The 19140-nt window shown below is 39.8% G+C and overlaps 2 protein-coding genes across 3 annotated transcripts in view; one reads left to right on the top strand and one right to left on the bottom strand.

The window, feature by feature from the left end:
- Nucleotides 1-569: 569 nt before the first annotated feature.
- Nucleotides 570-14967, top strand: LOC134729777 (early lymphoid activation gene protein; the record flags this gene model as incomplete). The annotated part of the gene is made up of 2 exons (XM_063601589.1): nt 570-723; nt 14786-14967. Coding segments are annotated over 2 exons (336 nt in total), but the record flags the coding sequence as incomplete, so codon positions are not given.
- The window catches only part of DIAPH2 (diaphanous related formin 2), a 921502-nt gene continuing 915166 nt past the window's right edge, over nt 12805-19140 (bottom strand). For both annotated transcript variants that reach the window (XM_055106527.2, XM_055106529.2), the window contains one exon: nt 12805-18499. In XM_055106527.2, the coding sequence (XP_054962502.1) occupies nt 18435-18499 (65 nt within the window). In that variant the 3' untranslated portion in view covers nt 12805-18434. The remainder of the gene's footprint in view (nt 18500-19140) is intronic.

The raw sequence follows: 19140 nt of genomic DNA, 5'->3' as shown, positions 1-19140 counted from the left end.
TTTAAAGGAATGACACCAAGGAGTCTGACTGTTGTAATGCCCTCAACTGTTGTAAGTGGGCTGCAGTGCCACATTTTTAGCAGCCAAGTACTTTGTTTCCAATTCAAAAGCAATAGTTCATTTTTTTGCAATTTCTTGCCAGAATCTGGAGAGAGACACCTATATAAATGTTGCATGAATACAATGATCATCTTCTTCCCATTGTTTGAGGCCGTATACCAGATATCAGCTCATGATGAGCTATTGGTCACATCTGGCCAAAGCCCTTCAGGAAACTTTGAGATTGAAATCACTGGTGGAGCAGAGTTCACGAAGGACCAAAGATGAAGAATGTAGTTTCTCTAAAAGTGAAATAATGGGACAATAACTGTCAGCCAAATGTCTCGGAGAGCTCACAGTCCCTTTTGATGAAATTCCATGTTTCTTACTTGAAAGGGCTGCACCCATGATTAGGACTTCCTGCTCTTGATCAGTGACTCAGACCTGAGTCAGTCAGAAAGCAAAACCGGGCCTGCCCAGCCAGTCCCATCAAGGAGAGAAGTAGACAGCTTCAGGGGAGGCAGGGGTGAGCAGAGCTGCCAAGAGCAAAAAGAAACCATTCATATCACCTTAGATACCGCGGCTCTTCCTACTCCAGGTGCTTCCTGGAGAGGTATAGATGCAAAACTATAGGAGTCTTTAGAAGAAGCAACCAGCCGGACTGTCTTGAAACGCGATCAGAAAGTAAGTAAAGTTGACATCCGGATATCTCAACTACCCTCTCTCCATCCTGGGCCCCTTCCTGGCCTTCCTGGCTGCTCAGGTTTCATCTCATTCCTGGCTCTCCTTTATGTCCTCTTGTCCTGTGTCCTGTTCCTAAATGTCTTCCCTAATTAAGTCCTGGTCTGGACAATTTATTAGAGCTAAGCAATTAATAGCTGCTAATGGCTTTGCTTCTGAACATGGGCTTTCTATCTTAAAGCACAGGAGTGAGTACAGTGGCAATTAGACATTGCGGGTGATCTCTCCCCTTCTATCACATGGACACCATGGGTGACAGGCTGGCACTGTAGGGCAAAATTTCCATTGTGCTTCAGAGGTACAATATCGAACACAGTGTTATATTTTTCCTTTACCTCAGACCGAGAGAACTCAAAGAGTCAGACACTACAATTCCATATGTCAAGATTAAAGCAATTATTGTAAATTAGCTTAATCATTCCTCTATATGCCTTTAGCAGCAGTTTTTTTTTTCCTATTGTCACTGCCAAATAAATGGAGGCTTGTAAATACAGATAAACTTACTTAACTTTTAAAGGATTGTCTATTCTCAAAGGTTCCAATGCTTTAATTAAAAATGTTCCCATGATATAAAAGAAAGCATCTGTGTTGTGGCAGTGTGAAATACAGGGAGAGCATGAATGAAATATGGAAAGGAAATCATGGCTAACGTGGCTGTCTTTTCATTTCGTCCACATATTTGTTAGTCTAATGACAGCAAGATCTACTCTTAGCATGGTCTCTGACTGATTTTGGAGCTCCTAAAGGCCAGAGAACAGGGAACAGCTTAAATGATTCCCTCCCTTTCAAGCCATAGATTTTAGACTTCTGTGTACGGAACACTCCAGCAAGGAATTACTAAGGGAGTAAGTACTGCAAAAGATGGAGAGCGCTGCTCTCGAGCTTTAATGTGCACACGAATCACCTGAGAGTCTGTTAAAATGCAGATTCTGATTCAGTAGTCTGGGGTGATACCTGAGATGCTTCATTTCTAACAAGTTCCCTGGTGATGCTGATGCTGCTGGACCGTGGAGTATATTTCGAGCAGCAAGGAACACTCTAGATACAGAGTGCAGATAGAGAGGCTTCCCCAGATAGTAGCAGTCAAATGGTGAAGAGGCTTAGAGGAAAAGCAGAACAGTTCTTTTTGAACCAAGTGAAGGGAAGAGGAAACAATAGGGACGCAGAGACGAGGCTGATGACACCTGTGCTCCTGAGGGGTTCAAATATAATAGATTTCAAGCAATATACACCGGAAAGGCATTGGCTCTTACAAGCTAAGGGAGAAAATATGCCTAGGGGTTGGAGTATGTGTTCTGGAGCCATATTGCCTGGGTTCAAGTTCCATCTCTATCACTTTCTGATAGACACTTTGATCATGCTACCTTACCTCCCTGAGCCTTAGTTGAGTCATGTGTAAAATATGAATAATAGAGTTTATCTCAGGATGATTGTGGGGATTAAATAAAATGAAGGGTGTAAAGCTTTCGAATAGTATCATCCACATAGTGCTCATTAAGTGGTAGCTATTGTAACGCTTCCCATTTTTGAGCTGATACTGTTATAAGTACTACTGGGCTTTATTCAAGTGCTAGAGAGCCATTATAGTGCCATGTTGGCTTTTGATGTGAATCTCAACGCAGCTTCCATTATTTGAGACATAGGAAAAGGCAGTGATTTTGGATTTAAGTAATTGAAATTCAAGACAAAAATGTTAAAATGGGAAGAAAAACTCCCTCTCAGAAAGTACGCTTATTATGTGCTTTGACCTTTGTCACTGCCTCTGCCTATAACTTCTCTGGCTGGAGAATCATTTGAATGAGGAAAGAATGATTTAAAAATAAAAATGAACTAGAGAAACAAACTGTATTCTGTCTCTGCCAAAAGGAAATGTACAATCGGGGTAATTATCATCCAGCCTGGGGCAGGCCAGGCCCAAGGGAAAGGAAAGGAGGGAAGAAATCCTAGAGAAAGATATTTACGAGCCCATCAAGGATGCAGTGAGAATCACGGAGTTGTAGGTACTGTCCTGGGATGAATAAAGGCATTAGACATTGCCTCTCTTTCAGGGGATTATAGTCTAGTTGGGAAGACATTAGAATAAAATATACACACAGAGAGAGAAGTAGATAGGTCCATACATACCAACTGTGGGAAAGTTCCAGTGAGGAGACTTGTTTAAAACAAAGAGTGTGTTTCTGGGGAGTAACGATTAGTCTAGAAAGGAAAATTGGGCCTGACTGTGAAGGTATCAGGAGTTTGAGACCAGCCTGGCCAATATAGCAAAACGCTGTCTCTACTAAAAATACAAAAAAATTAGCCAGGTGTGGTGGCGCATACCTGTAATTCTAGCTACTCGGGAGGCTGAGGCAGGAGAATTGCTTGAACCAAGGAGGCGGAGGTTGCAGTGAGCTGGGCTGGCGCCACTGCACTCCAGCCTGGGTGACAGAGTGAGACTCTGTCTCAAAAAAAAAAAAAAAAAAAAGAAAGTAAGAAAGAAAGAAAGTATGCTGTGGGCAATTAGAAGTTAATGTTATTTTCCTGGGGGTGAGAGTGTCAAATGCAAAAGAGCATTTTAAGAAGATCATTCTGATTGAGTAATTTAATAAATATTTATTGAGTATTGTGTATAGCACCAGAGTCCAAGATGCAGAGCTTTGCAAGGATACGGAAAAGAAGACAAAATGTATACCCTTCAAAAATTAAAAGGCTTGTCAGGGAGACAGACACAAATACAATGATCTTTAATGCGCAGTGGAAAGTTCAATGAAACATTTCATGTACTGTACGTTCCATGTGGAATGGTCACTACGGTAAACTAGTAAATGCAAAAAATGTAAGGTACAGAACAGCACGTTTACTTTGCCGCCATTTGTTGAAAAAGAGATGGAAGAAATGTGTGTTTACATACATGTGTATATGTATGTAAGATTTATCTGCAAAATCATACAAAAATCAAATGACATTGGTGGCCTCTAAGGAAAGGAATTAGTTTGGCTAGGAAGGGGGACGGGCTGGGAATGTCGTATGCATATCCTTCGGTACCCTCTCTGAGTTTGAGACAAATGAATGTGTTATCTACTCAAAACATTTGAAAATGTATTAATATACTAAAATAATGTGTATCCTATAGCATGGAAATGGGAAAGATGACTTTCAGTTGAGAGAATCTGGGAAGACTTTTTGGAGGCTATGAAGCTGGGTCTTTGAAAGGCAGCATTTCCACAGGTGCTAATTTGAGTGGGAGCTTGCCTTGAGCCACAAGGTGGGGGATAGATCTCTGCCGTCCAGTACTGTAGCCCCAGCCACGTGCAGCTATGGAGCACTGGACATGTGGCTAGTGTGTGCAAATTGAGACGCGCTGGAAGTGTAAGATGCTTACGGATTTTTGAAGAGATAGTATGAAAAAATGTAAAATTTTTCATTATTAATTTTTAGATTGAGTACATGTTAAAATGATATTTGGAAAATAGAAACATTAAAATGAATTTCACTTGTTTCTTATTTTAAAAAATGCAGCTGCTACATAATTTAAAATCATATCATGGCTTGCATTAGATTTCTCCCGGACGGTGCTATTCTAGATCCTGGAGATTTTCAGAGAATGGTGAGTTAGGTCAGTACTGCTGCAGCAGAAGGTGTATATGGGTAACAGTGAGAAGAAAGGTTGGAAAAAGTGGGCCAGGCCAAATTCTGAAGGATGTCGGCCACTCAGCTGAAGAGTTTGGACTTTATTTTTTTATTTACTGGTGAACCACTGCAGGATTTTGAGCATGGGAATCAGATAATCAAAAGGCTGCTTTGGCCTGGGGTGAAGTAAAGGGAGTAAGAGTAGTTAGTGTAGTAATCAAGGAGTGAGGTGCTAGGTTCTGGGCTTAGGTGGTAGCTTTGAAATCAGAAAGAGAGAAATGTAAACTATACCGTGGAAGGAGAAGTGATAGAACTGAGTAGGGGTGTGGCTGTCAAGAGATAACTTGAAGTTTTCTGACCTTGGCGATTAGAAGCACATCAGTGCCAGTGATCAACATCAAGAAGTCTGGAGAGGGAACTGAATGGGGACTGCCTGAGAGGGAAAAGAAGTTTGATTTTTGACATGGTGAGCTTGAGGTGGCTGGGTGAAACGTGGGATTGAGAGTATGAGAGACAGATTTATTTATTTATTAATATTTTATTTTATTTTTATTTTTATTTTATTTTATTTTATTTTAATTTTATTTTTTTTTATTTTTGAGACTGAGTCTTGCTCTGTTGCCCAGGCCGGAGTGCAGTGGCAAGATCTTGCCTCACTGCAACCTCCGCCTCCTGGGTTCAAGTGATTCTCCTGCCTCAGCCTTCCAAGTAGCTGGGATTACAGGCCCCCACCACCATGCCGGGCTAACGTTTGTATTTTTAGTAGAGACAGAGATTTGCCATGTTGGCCAGGCTAGTCTCAAACTCCTGACCTCAGGTGATCCGCCCACCTCAGCCTCCCAAAGTGCTGGGATTACAGGTGTGAGCCACCGTGGCTGGCCGAGAGACAGATTTTTGGATCTTAGTAGAGGTGATCATGGCAGTCAGATAATTATAATAATGATTAGTACGTTTATGCCATTATAATACACAAAATGTACTCATCCTATATATTATTTTACACAATCCTTACAATAGTCCAAGGCTCACAGAGTTTTAGTAAGTTGCCCAAGATCACATAGCTAGTTAGTGGCCAAGGTAGCATGCTAAAACTCGCCTTCCTTGTATCATTGTAATTGAAAGAAAATGCTGCGGGTAAATGTAGAGAAACCTTAGATTCCAGATTATATATTTTCAGTTCCCCCAAGTTGCTTCCTAAATTAAGGGCTATCACTAACCCTTGAAAAGCCATCTTAGGTTCTCTTCAGTTGTTTTAAACATTATTTGTAGAGGTGAGGAAACTGAGGCCCTGAGAAGTTAGTGAAATGTTTGTAACGTCTATTAGCAAGAGGTATAGGGGGAACTCAGACAAGGGCTGTGGCAGATTGCGTTATTGTTTCTATAGATTCTTTTTTCCTCCTGCCTCCTGCCACGTGCCCTGATGAATTGACATGAACTTGGTCATAAAACTTGCTTTGGCCAATGGAATGTGAGCCAAAGTGACTTCCACTACATATGATCAGAAGATTGAAAGCTGTGGCAAGGTTCAGCATTGTTTGCTCTTTTCCCTCTGCCGTAAGATTGGCGTGTCCAAAAAAAAGGGCTTCTCCTTCAGCCAGGATCCTAGAATGAAGAAGACACAATGAAGCAGTGCCACAGATGACCTGTGGCTGCCACAGCATACCTTTGCTAATTGAGGTTTGGGGGTTGTTTTTAACCATCATACAACGTAGCAAAAGCTGACAAATACACTATCCCATGATATGGACTTTACTTCCTTTACATTGACTACACAATTACGCACTTTTAATCTGGCTGACTCCTACTCATCCTTTAGGTCTCTAATTAAATATCACTTTTTCAGAGAGGACTTTCATGACCACCCAATCTAACTTAGGCCCCTTCCCTTTCCACCACACACACACACACACACACTCACACACACACACACACACACACACTCTCTCACACCATTATTTTCTCCTACAATATCTGCAGTCTTTCCTTCTAAGGCACTAAACACAACTGTAATCACATATTGATTTGTTTGCCATTGGCATGCTCCACTTGACTAAGCTCATGAAGACCTAAAACACGTCTACTTTTGCTAGTATATAGTGCCTAGCATAGTGCCTGTCATGCAGTAGATGTTCAATGAATATTTGTGGGATGAATGATGAAGAGATGAATAGCTTGTTTATGAGGTTGTTGGATCATAAACCAAAAACAAAGGAGGGTGCTTTGATTTAGGGGAAATATGACTACTAAAGTACCTCCTAGGTGCAAGGATGAAGTATTACTTTTTTCTTTTTGGTCCTTCTCTTTCGAGGAAACTTCGAAAGCAGTGGCACTTTTCAAACCCCTTAAAAACAGATCTACTTGCCAACAGATTTCTATGGCTTGGCAGGTTTTCTGCCTGATACCAGGGAAGCCTGCTAAAGCCTGCAGATAGGTTAGGACTCCTCTATAAGAAAAGAGGACTGTTGCCACAGAATGCTTAGTTATATGGAGGAAGAGATTCACCCACCCTTCCGCTTCTGAGTGATTGATGCAATTTAGTAAGAAGTGGGAGGAGAAAGAGACTACTGGGAAATGGGAATTCTGTGCTGGATATAGTGGATACCTTTCTGGTCCTAACCAGAAAAATCAGGCCCACTTCCCCTCACTTTCACCTGCCAACAGAACACTGAAGAGGTGACTCTGAACTGTATCACACCAAGCTGGCCGATCGAGTTTGAAGGCTTTGTGCAAAATGACCAACTTTCCCATGACAGGACCACACACACACATCTGCACACTCAGATGGTAGGAAGCTGGAGGAAGGAACAATTCTGTGCTTTAAATCATGAAATCTCTTGTATGGAGAAACTCACAAGGTCTCACAACTTGAATTGTTAAAATACACAGTGAAGCCTAATGTAGAGGTATGGTGTCAGTGAGTGGAGTCAATGATTCACGAGGTCGCTTTCTTACTAGGGATGCCCATTAATCCTGTCACTCTAAATTTTCTGCCTTCTGTGACTCCGGAACACACAGGCACACTAGGTTCCTTGGGTAGGGCAGAATAGGAGAAGCTTATGAGGATATACTGCACTTTTAAAAAGTAAAATAAATGTAATAAAAAGCAGGCAGCATAATTGCCATGACTTATACCCTGTGACATTTGATAATAACAAGGTTGGTACATTACAAATAAGTTCCACATTTACAACTCTGCCTTGATATTTACACTTATTAAATTGTTGAGGGAGGTGGTTCCTGGATGCTGGAGGCCCATATATAAAACATATTAGCATAATTGGAGTACAGCCAAATCCCTCAGTGTACATTGCAGACACTTGTTAAAAGCTTGACCTTGGAGGAAAAAAACTTCCTACATGTCTTCAATCCTTCCTCACCTCCTGAAAGTCAACTTCCAGCTAAACACAGTTCGGGGAGTTTGTCCTTAATGCTGACCTTAGGCAGGTCCTCAGTTCCCAGGACAGTGATGAAGGCTATGTTCTCACCTGGATGAGGAAATTAGCTATGATTTTCCATTACCTGTAGCAAACATTCCTTTTCATTTGTTTAATTCCCTGAGAGTTGACACTACACATTAATTCATTGAGCAATTGCTTTGTGTAAAGGCCCAGAGATGAATGAGACCGTCACTGCCATCAAGGAACTTACACTTTAGTCAAGGACACAGACAACTGTAGTAGAAGGCAGAATGAAATAAAGGCCAGAATAGAGGTATGAACAAATTGCTGTGGGAGCATACATAACACAATTTATTTTAATGGGGGAAGAAAAATTAAGAAAGGCTTCAGAAAGGCAGCATTGGTCCTTGAAGGATTGATAGGAGAAAAAGGGTGAGGCTGGGCAGTGAGGCCATAACAGTCAGAGCAAAGTGCATGTGTGTATAATGGCATGAAGGTATATGCACAGTCAGTGACTTAATCATATGTTTAGTATTGGCACTTTCCAATGATAAATCCTGTGTGGCATGGCTTAAGGAATGAGGTAGAAGAGGCGTCAAAGTTATGCTTGGGTCTGCTCCTGAGACCTTTGAAGGCTGCACTGGTTTCATTAATTAGGGAGAACAATCAAAGATTTTTGAAGTGGGCCAAGAAAGGCATTTTAGGATGCTCTCTCTAGAGTGTGAAGAATGGGTTGAAGAGGTAAGAGACTGAAACAGGGAGGGCAACTTCTGTGCCTGGCTGGATATTAGGGGAGAGGGAATAATACAAAATGCTTCCAGAGTTTCTAGCTATAGAAATTGGGAAAAGGCTAATGCCAATACTGAGACAGGTGACCTGGATGGAAAAATAAGTTTGCTGGAGAAGAACATATTTGGTTGGGAATATACGGAGTTTAGTGTGTGAGCTATCCGTTTCGGTGGGAAGGTGGTTTTGGGGTCCAGGAGAGATCTCAGAGTCATCTCCATGAAAGAAATTCTTGAAGCTGTGGATATGGCTAAGATGACCCTGGAAGGTGAAGAGAACACAAATGAAGGCAACTAACAATAATGCCTATTCATAAGAATGATATAATAGACTTTGAAGATTTGGGGCGAAGGGTGGGGGGAGGGTGAGGAATAAAGGACTACAAATTGGGTACAGTGTACAATGCTCGGGTGATGCGTGCACCAAAATCTCAGAAATCACCACTAAAGAACTTACCCATGTAACCAAACATCACCTGATCTCCCAAAACCTAGTGAAATAAAATAAAAGAATGCCTATATTTAGGGGTCATTTGAAGACAACCACTGATAAAGGGGAATGAGTTTTCTGAGAGGTAGGAGAAGACAGGGCTAGGTACACTTGGTGGAAGACATGAGAGAAAATAAGTGGGATGAGGATTCAGAAGCATTCGTAGGATTTGGCAGTTAGGTGGGTCATTGGTAGCCTTGAAGAAGAGTCACAGCTTGAAGGTTGTTGTTTAACAGTATGGTGGAACCTTAAAGATGTTTGTAGACTGAGAGGAAATGTGATGATGGATAATGGATGTTAAAAGTGAAGTCCTTACAATAATACAAAGTACTACAAGATGTAAGGTCATAGCAAGTCAGCTTTGTTATCACAGATGCTCTGAAGTAAAAAAGTCATTGACATCTGGAAGACGTTTTTATTTTTATCGTTATACTGAATTCTGCTAGGGGCCTTAGTACATGACCCCTTTCATTTCCCCTCCCTCTTTCCCTCAAGCACCACCATTAAGTGCTACCAGTTGTTCAGCCAGATAAAGCACTCCATTACTCGATTTTTGTCCAAAAGTCGAGGCCACTGTGCTATTATATGAAATAGGTTTCCGAGACTTGTTCAAAAAGAAAATTCATAGTACTTAGGTATTTTCAATTTAATTCCCATTGTGATATTTGAGTTTTTGTAGGAAAATGGAGGGATGGCAACACAAGGTATTTGGGGTGGAAGGAGATAGAGCAGATTCATAAAACAGGCCTCATTCTGGAATAACACAATATTAGCCAAAATAAAGCCATTCAGTGTCACATGACCCGGCATCTGAATGTCCTAGGAGGGAAGTCTTAGAGTTATTTGAGTAGAAAGACATTTAGCATAAAGGGAATAGACTTGGACACAGTTTGAAAGTCTAAGAGATTACTGGGACCATAGTAAAACACAGAATCTGCTGTTCTTTTAGAAAATAATAATTGTTCAAGAACCTCTTAAATGTACAGCTTAAAATATTAACCAGACACTTAAGAAGGCCTAGCTATGAACTAATTGAAGCTTTCCCCATAAATTATACTTTATCTAAATATCTTTCTTTCCTGACGGTATGAAACCAAAGCTGAATCAGTATATTTTAATGTGCACTCAGTCTTTTGTCAGTTTTTTGTTTCTTTGAACAGCCATTCAATGTTTTGGCTTTCAGTGTTGTTTTAAAAAAAGGAAGAGAAAGGAAAAGAAAAGAAAAGGGAAGAAAAGGCAAGGGAACTGAAAGGGGGGTGGGGAAGGAAAGGAAAGGAAAAGAAAGCAACCTAGAGATCTTACCCTTGCTCTTATTACCATAATCACTATAATATTACTGAATAAGTTGTGCAGAAATCATGTTCTCCTGTCTGCTTCATGTCTCTATGATTTGATGCTACTTGCTTATAAGGCTTGCATGAGCCATTCAACAGTACAGATAATAGGATCATAGCGGCCGGGCACCGTGGCTCACGCCTGTAATCCTAGCACTTTGGGAGGCCGAGGTGGGCGGATTGCCTGAGCTCAGGAGTTCGAGACCAGCCTGGGCAACATGGTGAAACTCCGTCTCTACTAAAATACAAAAACAAAATAATAATAATTAGCCAGGTGTGGCGGCATGCGCCTATAGTCCCAGCTATTCAGGAGGCTGAGACAGGAGAATTGCTTGAACCCGGGAGGTGGAGGTTGCAGTGGACCGAGATCGTGCAACTGCACTCCAGCCTGGCGACAGAGCGAGACTCCGTCTCAAAAAAAAAAAAAAAAGGATCATAGCAAGCCTCAGAGCTGCAGCTGTGTGTATCTGTGGTGCCACTGACAACTGCTACCCCAGTTTGGGGCCTCATTTCTCATAAGTATTACTGCAGTAACCTCCAACAAAGTTGGCCTTCTGTGGCCTCTCCCCACTCTACCTTTCCTACATAGAGCTTCTAGAGTCATCTTCCTTCAGTGCTCCAAATAATTTCTTTGCTCAAAACTCCTCAATATTTCCCTATCCTGTACTGAATCAAGAAGCCCAAACCACACATCCACTGCTGTGTTTCATGGACCTTGCACTCTAGTGAAACAGAATTGTTCAATATTCTCTGCATATGCACCAAGGTTCCAAGTTTATACCTCGGCTCATGCCTTCCCTCCCTCCCTCTTCAAAAAGATGTCAGTTCCATGAATCTTGAACCACGTCTAGCTGGTTCACTGTCATAGTCTCAGAGCCTAGCATTGTGTGTGGCACACAATAGGTGCTCAGTAAATACTGACTGAATGACAGTGTCACAGATCCAAATCTACTTACCTCTTAAATTTCAGTTTAAATGCCAGCCACTCCACAAAATCTACACAGATACCAGCTTCCCACCCAATAACCACCCCACCTCTCTAAAACTAAATTCTTGCTTTTTCTGAACCTCCACAGGCCTTATATCAGTTTCAACATCAATCAGTTTCTTTCCACCTTGGATTACAATTCTGTTTGTACATATCCCATCTCCCACTAGGCTGTGAGATCTTGAAGCCAGGAGCTATGTTTAATTCATAATTGTGTCCTGAAAAAGCAGCTTGCATCAAATGGACACTCAATGATTAGAACAGCCCCACTGGGGAGTGGGGGTGGGGGCAGACTTTAACAAAGTAGAGAAGTCGAGGGGTTTTATATTATTTATTATTATGTCAAATAATAGGATAATAGTGTTTACACTTTGCTCATAAACATCAAAAGGTGATGGCTGAACCTCAATTAGCCAAGATACAGGTGAAAATATTAGCTGAACTGCTATTATCGAAGATATAAGGTCATCATGGCTAAAGATTGAACTCTGGCTCATCTCCAAGAACTAGGAACAAAGTTATGATTTGCATAATTCATATATTTGCAAGTTGTTTTTCCTGAAATGGACACTAACTGTAATAATATTTTATTTGTGGCCACTGGGACTTTAGACATCTAAATAAATTCAGTCCGTAAATGAGATATTTGGCTATAGCTTTCTTTTTATTATAAATCATCAAAACTATATAGCATGTTACATGCATTGCACGTATATTAATTTCTGGATTTCCATTTTTCCTTTGAGCTCTTGGCCTTAAGCTCAAATTCTCCTAGTTGTGGATACTAACGTTTTCAGACTTCCTATTAAGGAATTTGCCTATTTGGGTCTCATGGGGGAGAAAAAGCCAATGTATTTGATTCCTGATGTAAACCATTCCAAGGGAAACAATGGTCTTTGGTTTGCCTTGGAAACAAATGTTTCTGATTGTATTATTTATAGACCTGGTTATTACGTTGTCCAGACCTTCATCTTCAAGTCACCCCACCCATGATGAGCTATTCTATTGAAGGCTCTCCAGAAAATAATAATCTACAGTCCTTTTATTACTCATTCCAGATTTTTACCCTTCTAAGCATTTGAAGCCCACTTGCTTAATTCTATACTCAATACCAAAACAAAACAAAAAACAAAACAAAACGAAAACCTTTTCTGTTGAAACAGTTTCTCTGGAGCATGTAAATCACCCTTCTGATGTTTCTAAACTTTTCAGTTGTACCATATCTCCACTACTCTGGCAAGCAGTGCTAAAGAAAACCTTATGATTCCTACAAGTATGTTTTTAATATGATCCCATGATCTCTACCGGACCAGGCGCATACAAAAGCACTCCTGCACTTCTGTTTGGTTGAAGCTTCTCCCCCCGCTAGTTCATGCCTTTTCACTTGTCTTTAATCTTAATTATCATAGGCAGCACAACATTTAACGTATATCTTAACTTTATTGAATAAGTAAGTAGCCATTACATATAGATTGCAAGTCATTCTTGGTCCTGCTTAGAGATAGGTGTTTATTCCAAGGTGAAATGACAGCACAAATCCACAGTTCTACTGCAAGTGAAATACTTCTTCAGGGTGGCTTGGTATGGACACAATCTCCCTCAATACCCATTCAAAGCAGTCTTTGCTTTCACCTCTCCCTTTAGGTGAGGGATTCACGGTATTTAAAATAAGCTTGTAAAGAACCCTTCTGTATCAGAGGTAGTTTTGTGCCTGCACTGTGAACCATAGAAGGCATTTGGTCAAAGGTGTCATAAAAGGGGCAGAAGAGGTACATCAGAGCACAGAGTTGGGATCGATTATTTTTTTCAAGTTAATTGCCCATAGTAGCAAAAGTATCAACCAAAATTTAGAATAGCCTGTCCATCCATTTAACAACAAAGCATGCAGCAGCCTGTGCAGACAATAGCTTTTAGAGACAAACTTCGATTTGGTTTGAGCACCAAGAATGCATCTTAAAAAGTGAAAAATTCATTTGTGTGCAATGAATAGTGTAGTGAGCTGCATGGTGCCCCCTCCCCAAAAAAGATATGCAATATCCTACTCCCTGGAACCTGTGATAGTACCTTATTTGGAAAAAAGGTCCTTTCAGATATAATTAAGAATCTTGGAATAAGGGAATTATCATGGGTAATCTGGATGGGCCCTAAGTCCCATCACAAGTGTCCTTATAAGAGAGAGGCAGAGGTAGATTATATATACAGAGGGGAAGTGATGTGAAGACAGAGGAGAGGGAGATGCAGTCACAAACCAAGGAATGATGGCAGCCACAAGAAACTGGAAGACACGGGAAGAGTGTTTCCCCTAGAGTCTCCAGAAGACGTTCAGCCCTGCCAACCCCTCAATTTTGGACTTTTGGCCTCCAAAACAACAAGATAATAAATTTCTATTGTTTTAAGCCACTGGGCTAGAGGGTAATTTGTTACAGCAGCCATGGGAATCTAATGCAGATTGTGGAACTGGGACGGATTGGGTACTTCTGTAACAAATGTCTTAAAATGTGAAAAAGGCTTTGGAATTGGATAATGGGTAGAGACTAGATGAATTCTGGTGGATGTGATAGAAAAAACTAGATTGCCTTAACCAGATGGTAGTAGTATGAATGTTAAAGGCATTTCTAGTGATGGTTTAGAAGGAAATGAAGATTTTACTGGAAAATGGAAGAAAGGGAATCCTTGTCATATAGTGGCAAAAAGTTTATCTATCTAAATTGTCTACTACAGTAGTGTGAAAAGTTGAATAAATGATGAACTTGGATGTTTAGCTGAGGAAATTTTCAAGTCTAGTGTTAGAGGTATAGCTTAGTTTCTTCTTAGTGCTTATAGTAAAATAAGACAGAAAACAGATACATTGACAAAACAGGCTGGGCATGGTGGCTTACACCTGTAATCCGGCACTTTAGGAGGCCAAGATGGGTGGATTGCTTGAGGCTAGGAGTTCGAGAGCAGCCTGGACAACATAGCAAGATCAAGTCTCTAGAAAAAATGCAAAAAATTAGCCAGGCATGGTGGCATGCACCTGTAGACCCAGCTACTTGGAAGGCTGATGCAGGAGGATCCCTTGAGCCTGGGAGTTTGAGGTTACAGTGAGCTATGTTTGCACCACTACACTGCAGCCTGGGTGACAGAGTGAGACCTCATCTCTAATACATTAAAAAAAATTTTTTTTAAAGAGAAAATAACTATATAAGTGGACAAGGAATCAGTATCTGATGACTGGGTAAATTCTGAGCCTGAATTCACAATCTGAATGATTGTAAAAAAAAAAAAGATGCTAAAATTAGGAGATTCACTGTTAGAAAAGTGTGCTCTGTAGATAAGCCCAAGGGTGTGTCTTGACAACCTTTGGCTAGTGCTGAAGCGGTTAGGCATTAACTTGTGGATTTATTTGACTGTTTCAACAGAAGCCAAGAATAGAGATGGGGTTGTTCAGGAAACATCTGTGAGGACCCTCTTTTCTGAATGTGTGAATCAATGTGACATACATAGAAGACCCACAAGATTTTTGAGAATGTTATACCATCAGAAACACTTCCAACTGGGCCTAAAAGGGACAGAGACAGAAAAAAATGAAAGAAGATTGTGAGACTGCCAAAATTCTACAGGTAGGAAACCCATTGATAAAACTTCTCAGCTGCAAACATGTGCCACCCTTCAAGATAAAGGAAGCACCATCCTGAGAGCAGAGCTGCAGGTACAGAGGCAGAGGCCCAAGTGTGGGAACAGAGGAAGAAGTGCAACCCATAGGCACAGAGGCAGAGGCCCAATCCATAGTCCAAGAAAGAAGAGCTACAGGCCCAAAGGGTGGAGCCCTGAGAAAGAGGATTACTGCCAGGCCTTGAAATATAACAGAAATTTGCCTGGCTAGATTTTGAAAATGATTGGGACAGGAGACTCCATTCCAATTTCCATTCTCTCCTTTTTGAGACAGAAATGTCTGTAACTGTTATCCTATGCCTGTTCCCACCATTGTAATTTGAAAGCAGATTAACTTTTCTGTTTCACTGGTTCTCAGAGGAAGAGGAATTTGGCCTCAGGAAATACCATACCCAGAGTTTCACTCATACCTGATTTAGATGATCTAAATGATAAGCTTTGGAACTTTTGAACCGATGATATTTGAATGAAATTTTGGACTTAGGATTGATAATGGGTTGAGACTTTTGGTAATGTTAGGATGGGATGAATGTCTTTTACACATGAGACAGACATAAATTTTGGGCCAAAGGGCAGACTCTGGTGGGCTAAGAGTGGCTTCCTAAAAGACATAGCCACATCCTAATCCCCAAAACCATGAATTTATCTTATTTGGAAAAGGGGGCCTTGCAGATGTAATTAAGTTAAGACTCATGAGGTGAGGAGATTATCCTGGAGTAATCTGGGTAGTCCCTAAAAGTCATCATAATGATCCTTATTAAACAGAGGCAGAGGCAGATTAGGTATACAGAGGAGGGTGATGTGAAGACACAGCAGAAAGAGAAATGTGGCCATAAGCCAAAAAATGCCAATAGCCACCAAAAGGTGGACGTGGCAAGGAAAGATTCTCCTCTAGAGCCTCTGGAGGGAGCATGGCTTTGCTGCCCTTCAAAAATGTAAGCAAATAAGTTTCTGTTGTGTTAAGCCATCATATTGGTGGTAATTTGTTACAGCAGCCAAAGGAGATGGATGCAATTAGTTAATATTTTAAGGATTCTGTACCTTTTAAAAATATTCTGAAGAAAATCTGCATAAATGGTGCTTCTCATGTGTGGCAGTAATATGGCCAACAAAAGACCTTAGTGTAATTTGGTTTCATACTAAAAATGTCACTATATACTTTTTTTGGTGATACTTTCCAATCTAAAACAAAACTGCAAATGGCTAGAGCAGGACCATTACAAATCTGGGAAACAAACCTTTTAACTCAACTATTGGAACTTCATGAAAGACCCTGAAAGGTTTTTTTTTTAAATGTTTGTGAAAAGCATGTGGGATTGCTCTAAATAAAAATATATAAGTTATCAATAATAGTACTTCATTCGTTCTTGTTCACAAACTAGAAAATAAGGCAAGTTTGTATCTGGAAAAGGTGATACATATCAGTATTTCTACCTTGACCAGCTTGATAATATAGCAAGGCATATGCTCCCAAATTTTAGTCAGGGTTAACATTTCAAAATCATTCTCCTACAGACTGATAAGCTGTCAAAAGAATTAAAAAAGCCATACCACGAAGATTTCAGAAAAGAAAGACTTTGTAAAGTCAAAAATACACATACTAGGTATTTACATAAATTAGAACCTAAACTTTTGTTGTTGTTAAAAAACAGTGTTACTGATATGTCCCTTAAATGTGTGTGTGCATGTGTGTGCGTTTGTGTATGTGTGTTTTCAGATCGCATAGGACTGTGAAATTTCAGATACTGTTACCCTCTTTGATTTTTCTATTGTAGCAGCTTCAGAGCTTTTTAAAGTATAATACCTAAGGATGCACTGGAGGCAAAGGCAGCAGTTTGAATCATTATACATCTATATAAAGGAATCTGTGGGCTGCTGGTCACTTGTTTACTTTATCTCAGATGGGGATTTGCCAAGCCAGCCATTTGTTCTTCTCTCTGAATATCTACAATGTGCTTTGAATGAGTAGAAACAGTATTTTCTACATAAGAAATATACATGTAAGAAATTTCTTACAATAATCACAATCATCTGCATGAATTAGACTTAAAATTGCACTCCAGAGAAGTTATACCACATTATTTCAATGCATATTTTAAAATAATAGACAAGTTAAGTATAACTTTTACTCCCTAATTTATTTAAGAAAAATGTAGAACCTGTATTCCCTGCTAGACTTGTTTTGGCAGCATCATCTTAATTTGTTAATATAAGGTAAGTAAGTATGATGATAATTGAGAAGTTCACTTAGTTGGAATTATTGTAGCAAGAGATATAAATATATACACATATTTACACATACATACATAAAATTTCTTTTTCTTCTTCAGACCACCAAAGTGAAATTGGAAAGAGAGTGGGAAGGGAGATAAAACAATTGACCTTTCAGACAGTTTTCTGCTGCCTCCTGTAAAAAGAATTCTTTTTCCTCTCAGGTTTTCTAGAAGTCTATTCCCTGCCTTCAAGGGACTCAAGGGAGAAAGAAGCAATAGAAAAAAGAAATAAACCACAGAGCATAGGAATCAATATTTGCCTTTGAAATCTAAATAAAGGTAATAGAATTTTCAGGTTCATCCCTAGCATAAACATTAAAATGTGAGGGTTTTCTCAAAAATAGCCATATAAAGTATTTGTATAAAGTAGCTATCTGTGCATAATTAGAAAATACCTCTTTAAATAAAGTTTAAATCACTTTCCCTAACTGATTCGGTTAAACTTTGGTTTATTTTTAGCAATGAGAAGTGCTTGCAATATCATGCTGAAATGCTAGCTAGACTAATGATAAGTTTAATTTCAGCCAAAGCAGATGAATCCATCAGCTTTCACTTGAGATAAGATTCTAAATAACTCAACTGGGGTGGAGCAGTACTTTCGTGAATTTCCAAAATGGCTTCTCTTACAGTGTGCATAATATTAGCCTCTCTCCAAATCAAGATGCATATTTTTCTTGGCCCTTTTCTATTATATATGTACTAGGGACTGGAAGCTGACACTGGATAATTCTTTCTATTCTTTTTCTTCTCTTTTGTTTTTGGTGGGGGTGACTTACACATTTAAGATTTTAAATTTTTGACTGAATGTTTTTGAAAGCCTTAGAACTCTTCAATTTCTTACACTTCCAGCATCACAGTCAGGTCACACACAATTACAAATGATACACATCTTTACACTAAAATGGAACACATTTTGTAATCCTGATAACTGTGTTCAGATTAGAATAATTGTGGGAGGAGTCTTGCAATAGTATTACAAATGCACACTACTTCATCCAGCTTATCTTGATCTTTGCAGAAATGCACTTATTTCCTTTCCAGCCGCTGAGTGCACACTTTGTTCTTCTCAAAATGCATCATTTTGTTTTTACTTAAATATTTTCATATTCTTTGGCATCAGGAATCACTTAGATGAGAGAGCTCCATTGTGGCGAGAGCGTGACCTTTCCAAAGGTACTCGTCTGTTATCTGTAAGACAAACAGAAAAAGGACCAAAAGCATGGTAAGTTTTAGATCTTTGCTATTACATGATGTTAGGTTGAGAAAGGTTTTCAAATAGTCCTGAAAAATCACTTCAAATGAAAATGTAAATAAGTAACAAGGAACTCAGATCTGAGGAGTTCATGCGGCAGCTGCCCGGCTGAGTTCAAGAGTTCTGCAATCAGCAATAAATGACTTTTCTTGGTAAGCGAAGTCAGAGTGATAAAAGAAATGGAAGCATTCTCTCAAGCACAGTCCCCTTGGAAATAGCAGGCAACAACAAAATTCTTTGGTAAAGATGTTAAATTGAAAAGATCTATATACAGCGCCTTTTGTTGGAAAGCACTTCAATTCCCCATGAGTTTTCAATCTGTATGTTGGCTACCTCTAGAGGACACCAGCATAGGCAGAGCAGAAAAGAGTTTTTATTTTTTACAATGATTGCAATATGTGGCAATCACACTAGCTACCAAATTTGCTTGATTGTATGATGTAAAAAAAATTCAATATATTATATAGTCATCATGGGACTGAATAATGAATAGGACCTATTCCAGGTCCCATTCCCACCACCCATCACAGGAAGAATAATTATTATAGAGATAACAAAACTTGGAAAACAAAGTTTA

Source organism: Pan paniscus, chromosome X, assembly GCF_029289425.2.
Source record: "Pan paniscus chromosome X, NHGRI_mPanPan1-v2.0_pri, whole genome shotgun sequence".
NCBI classification, from domain to species: domain Eukaryota; kingdom Metazoa; phylum Chordata; class Mammalia; order Primates; family Hominidae; genus Pan; species Pan paniscus.
The sequence above is the reverse complement of the archived record's forward strand: the minus strand, read 5'-3'. Positions and strand labels throughout refer to the sequence as shown.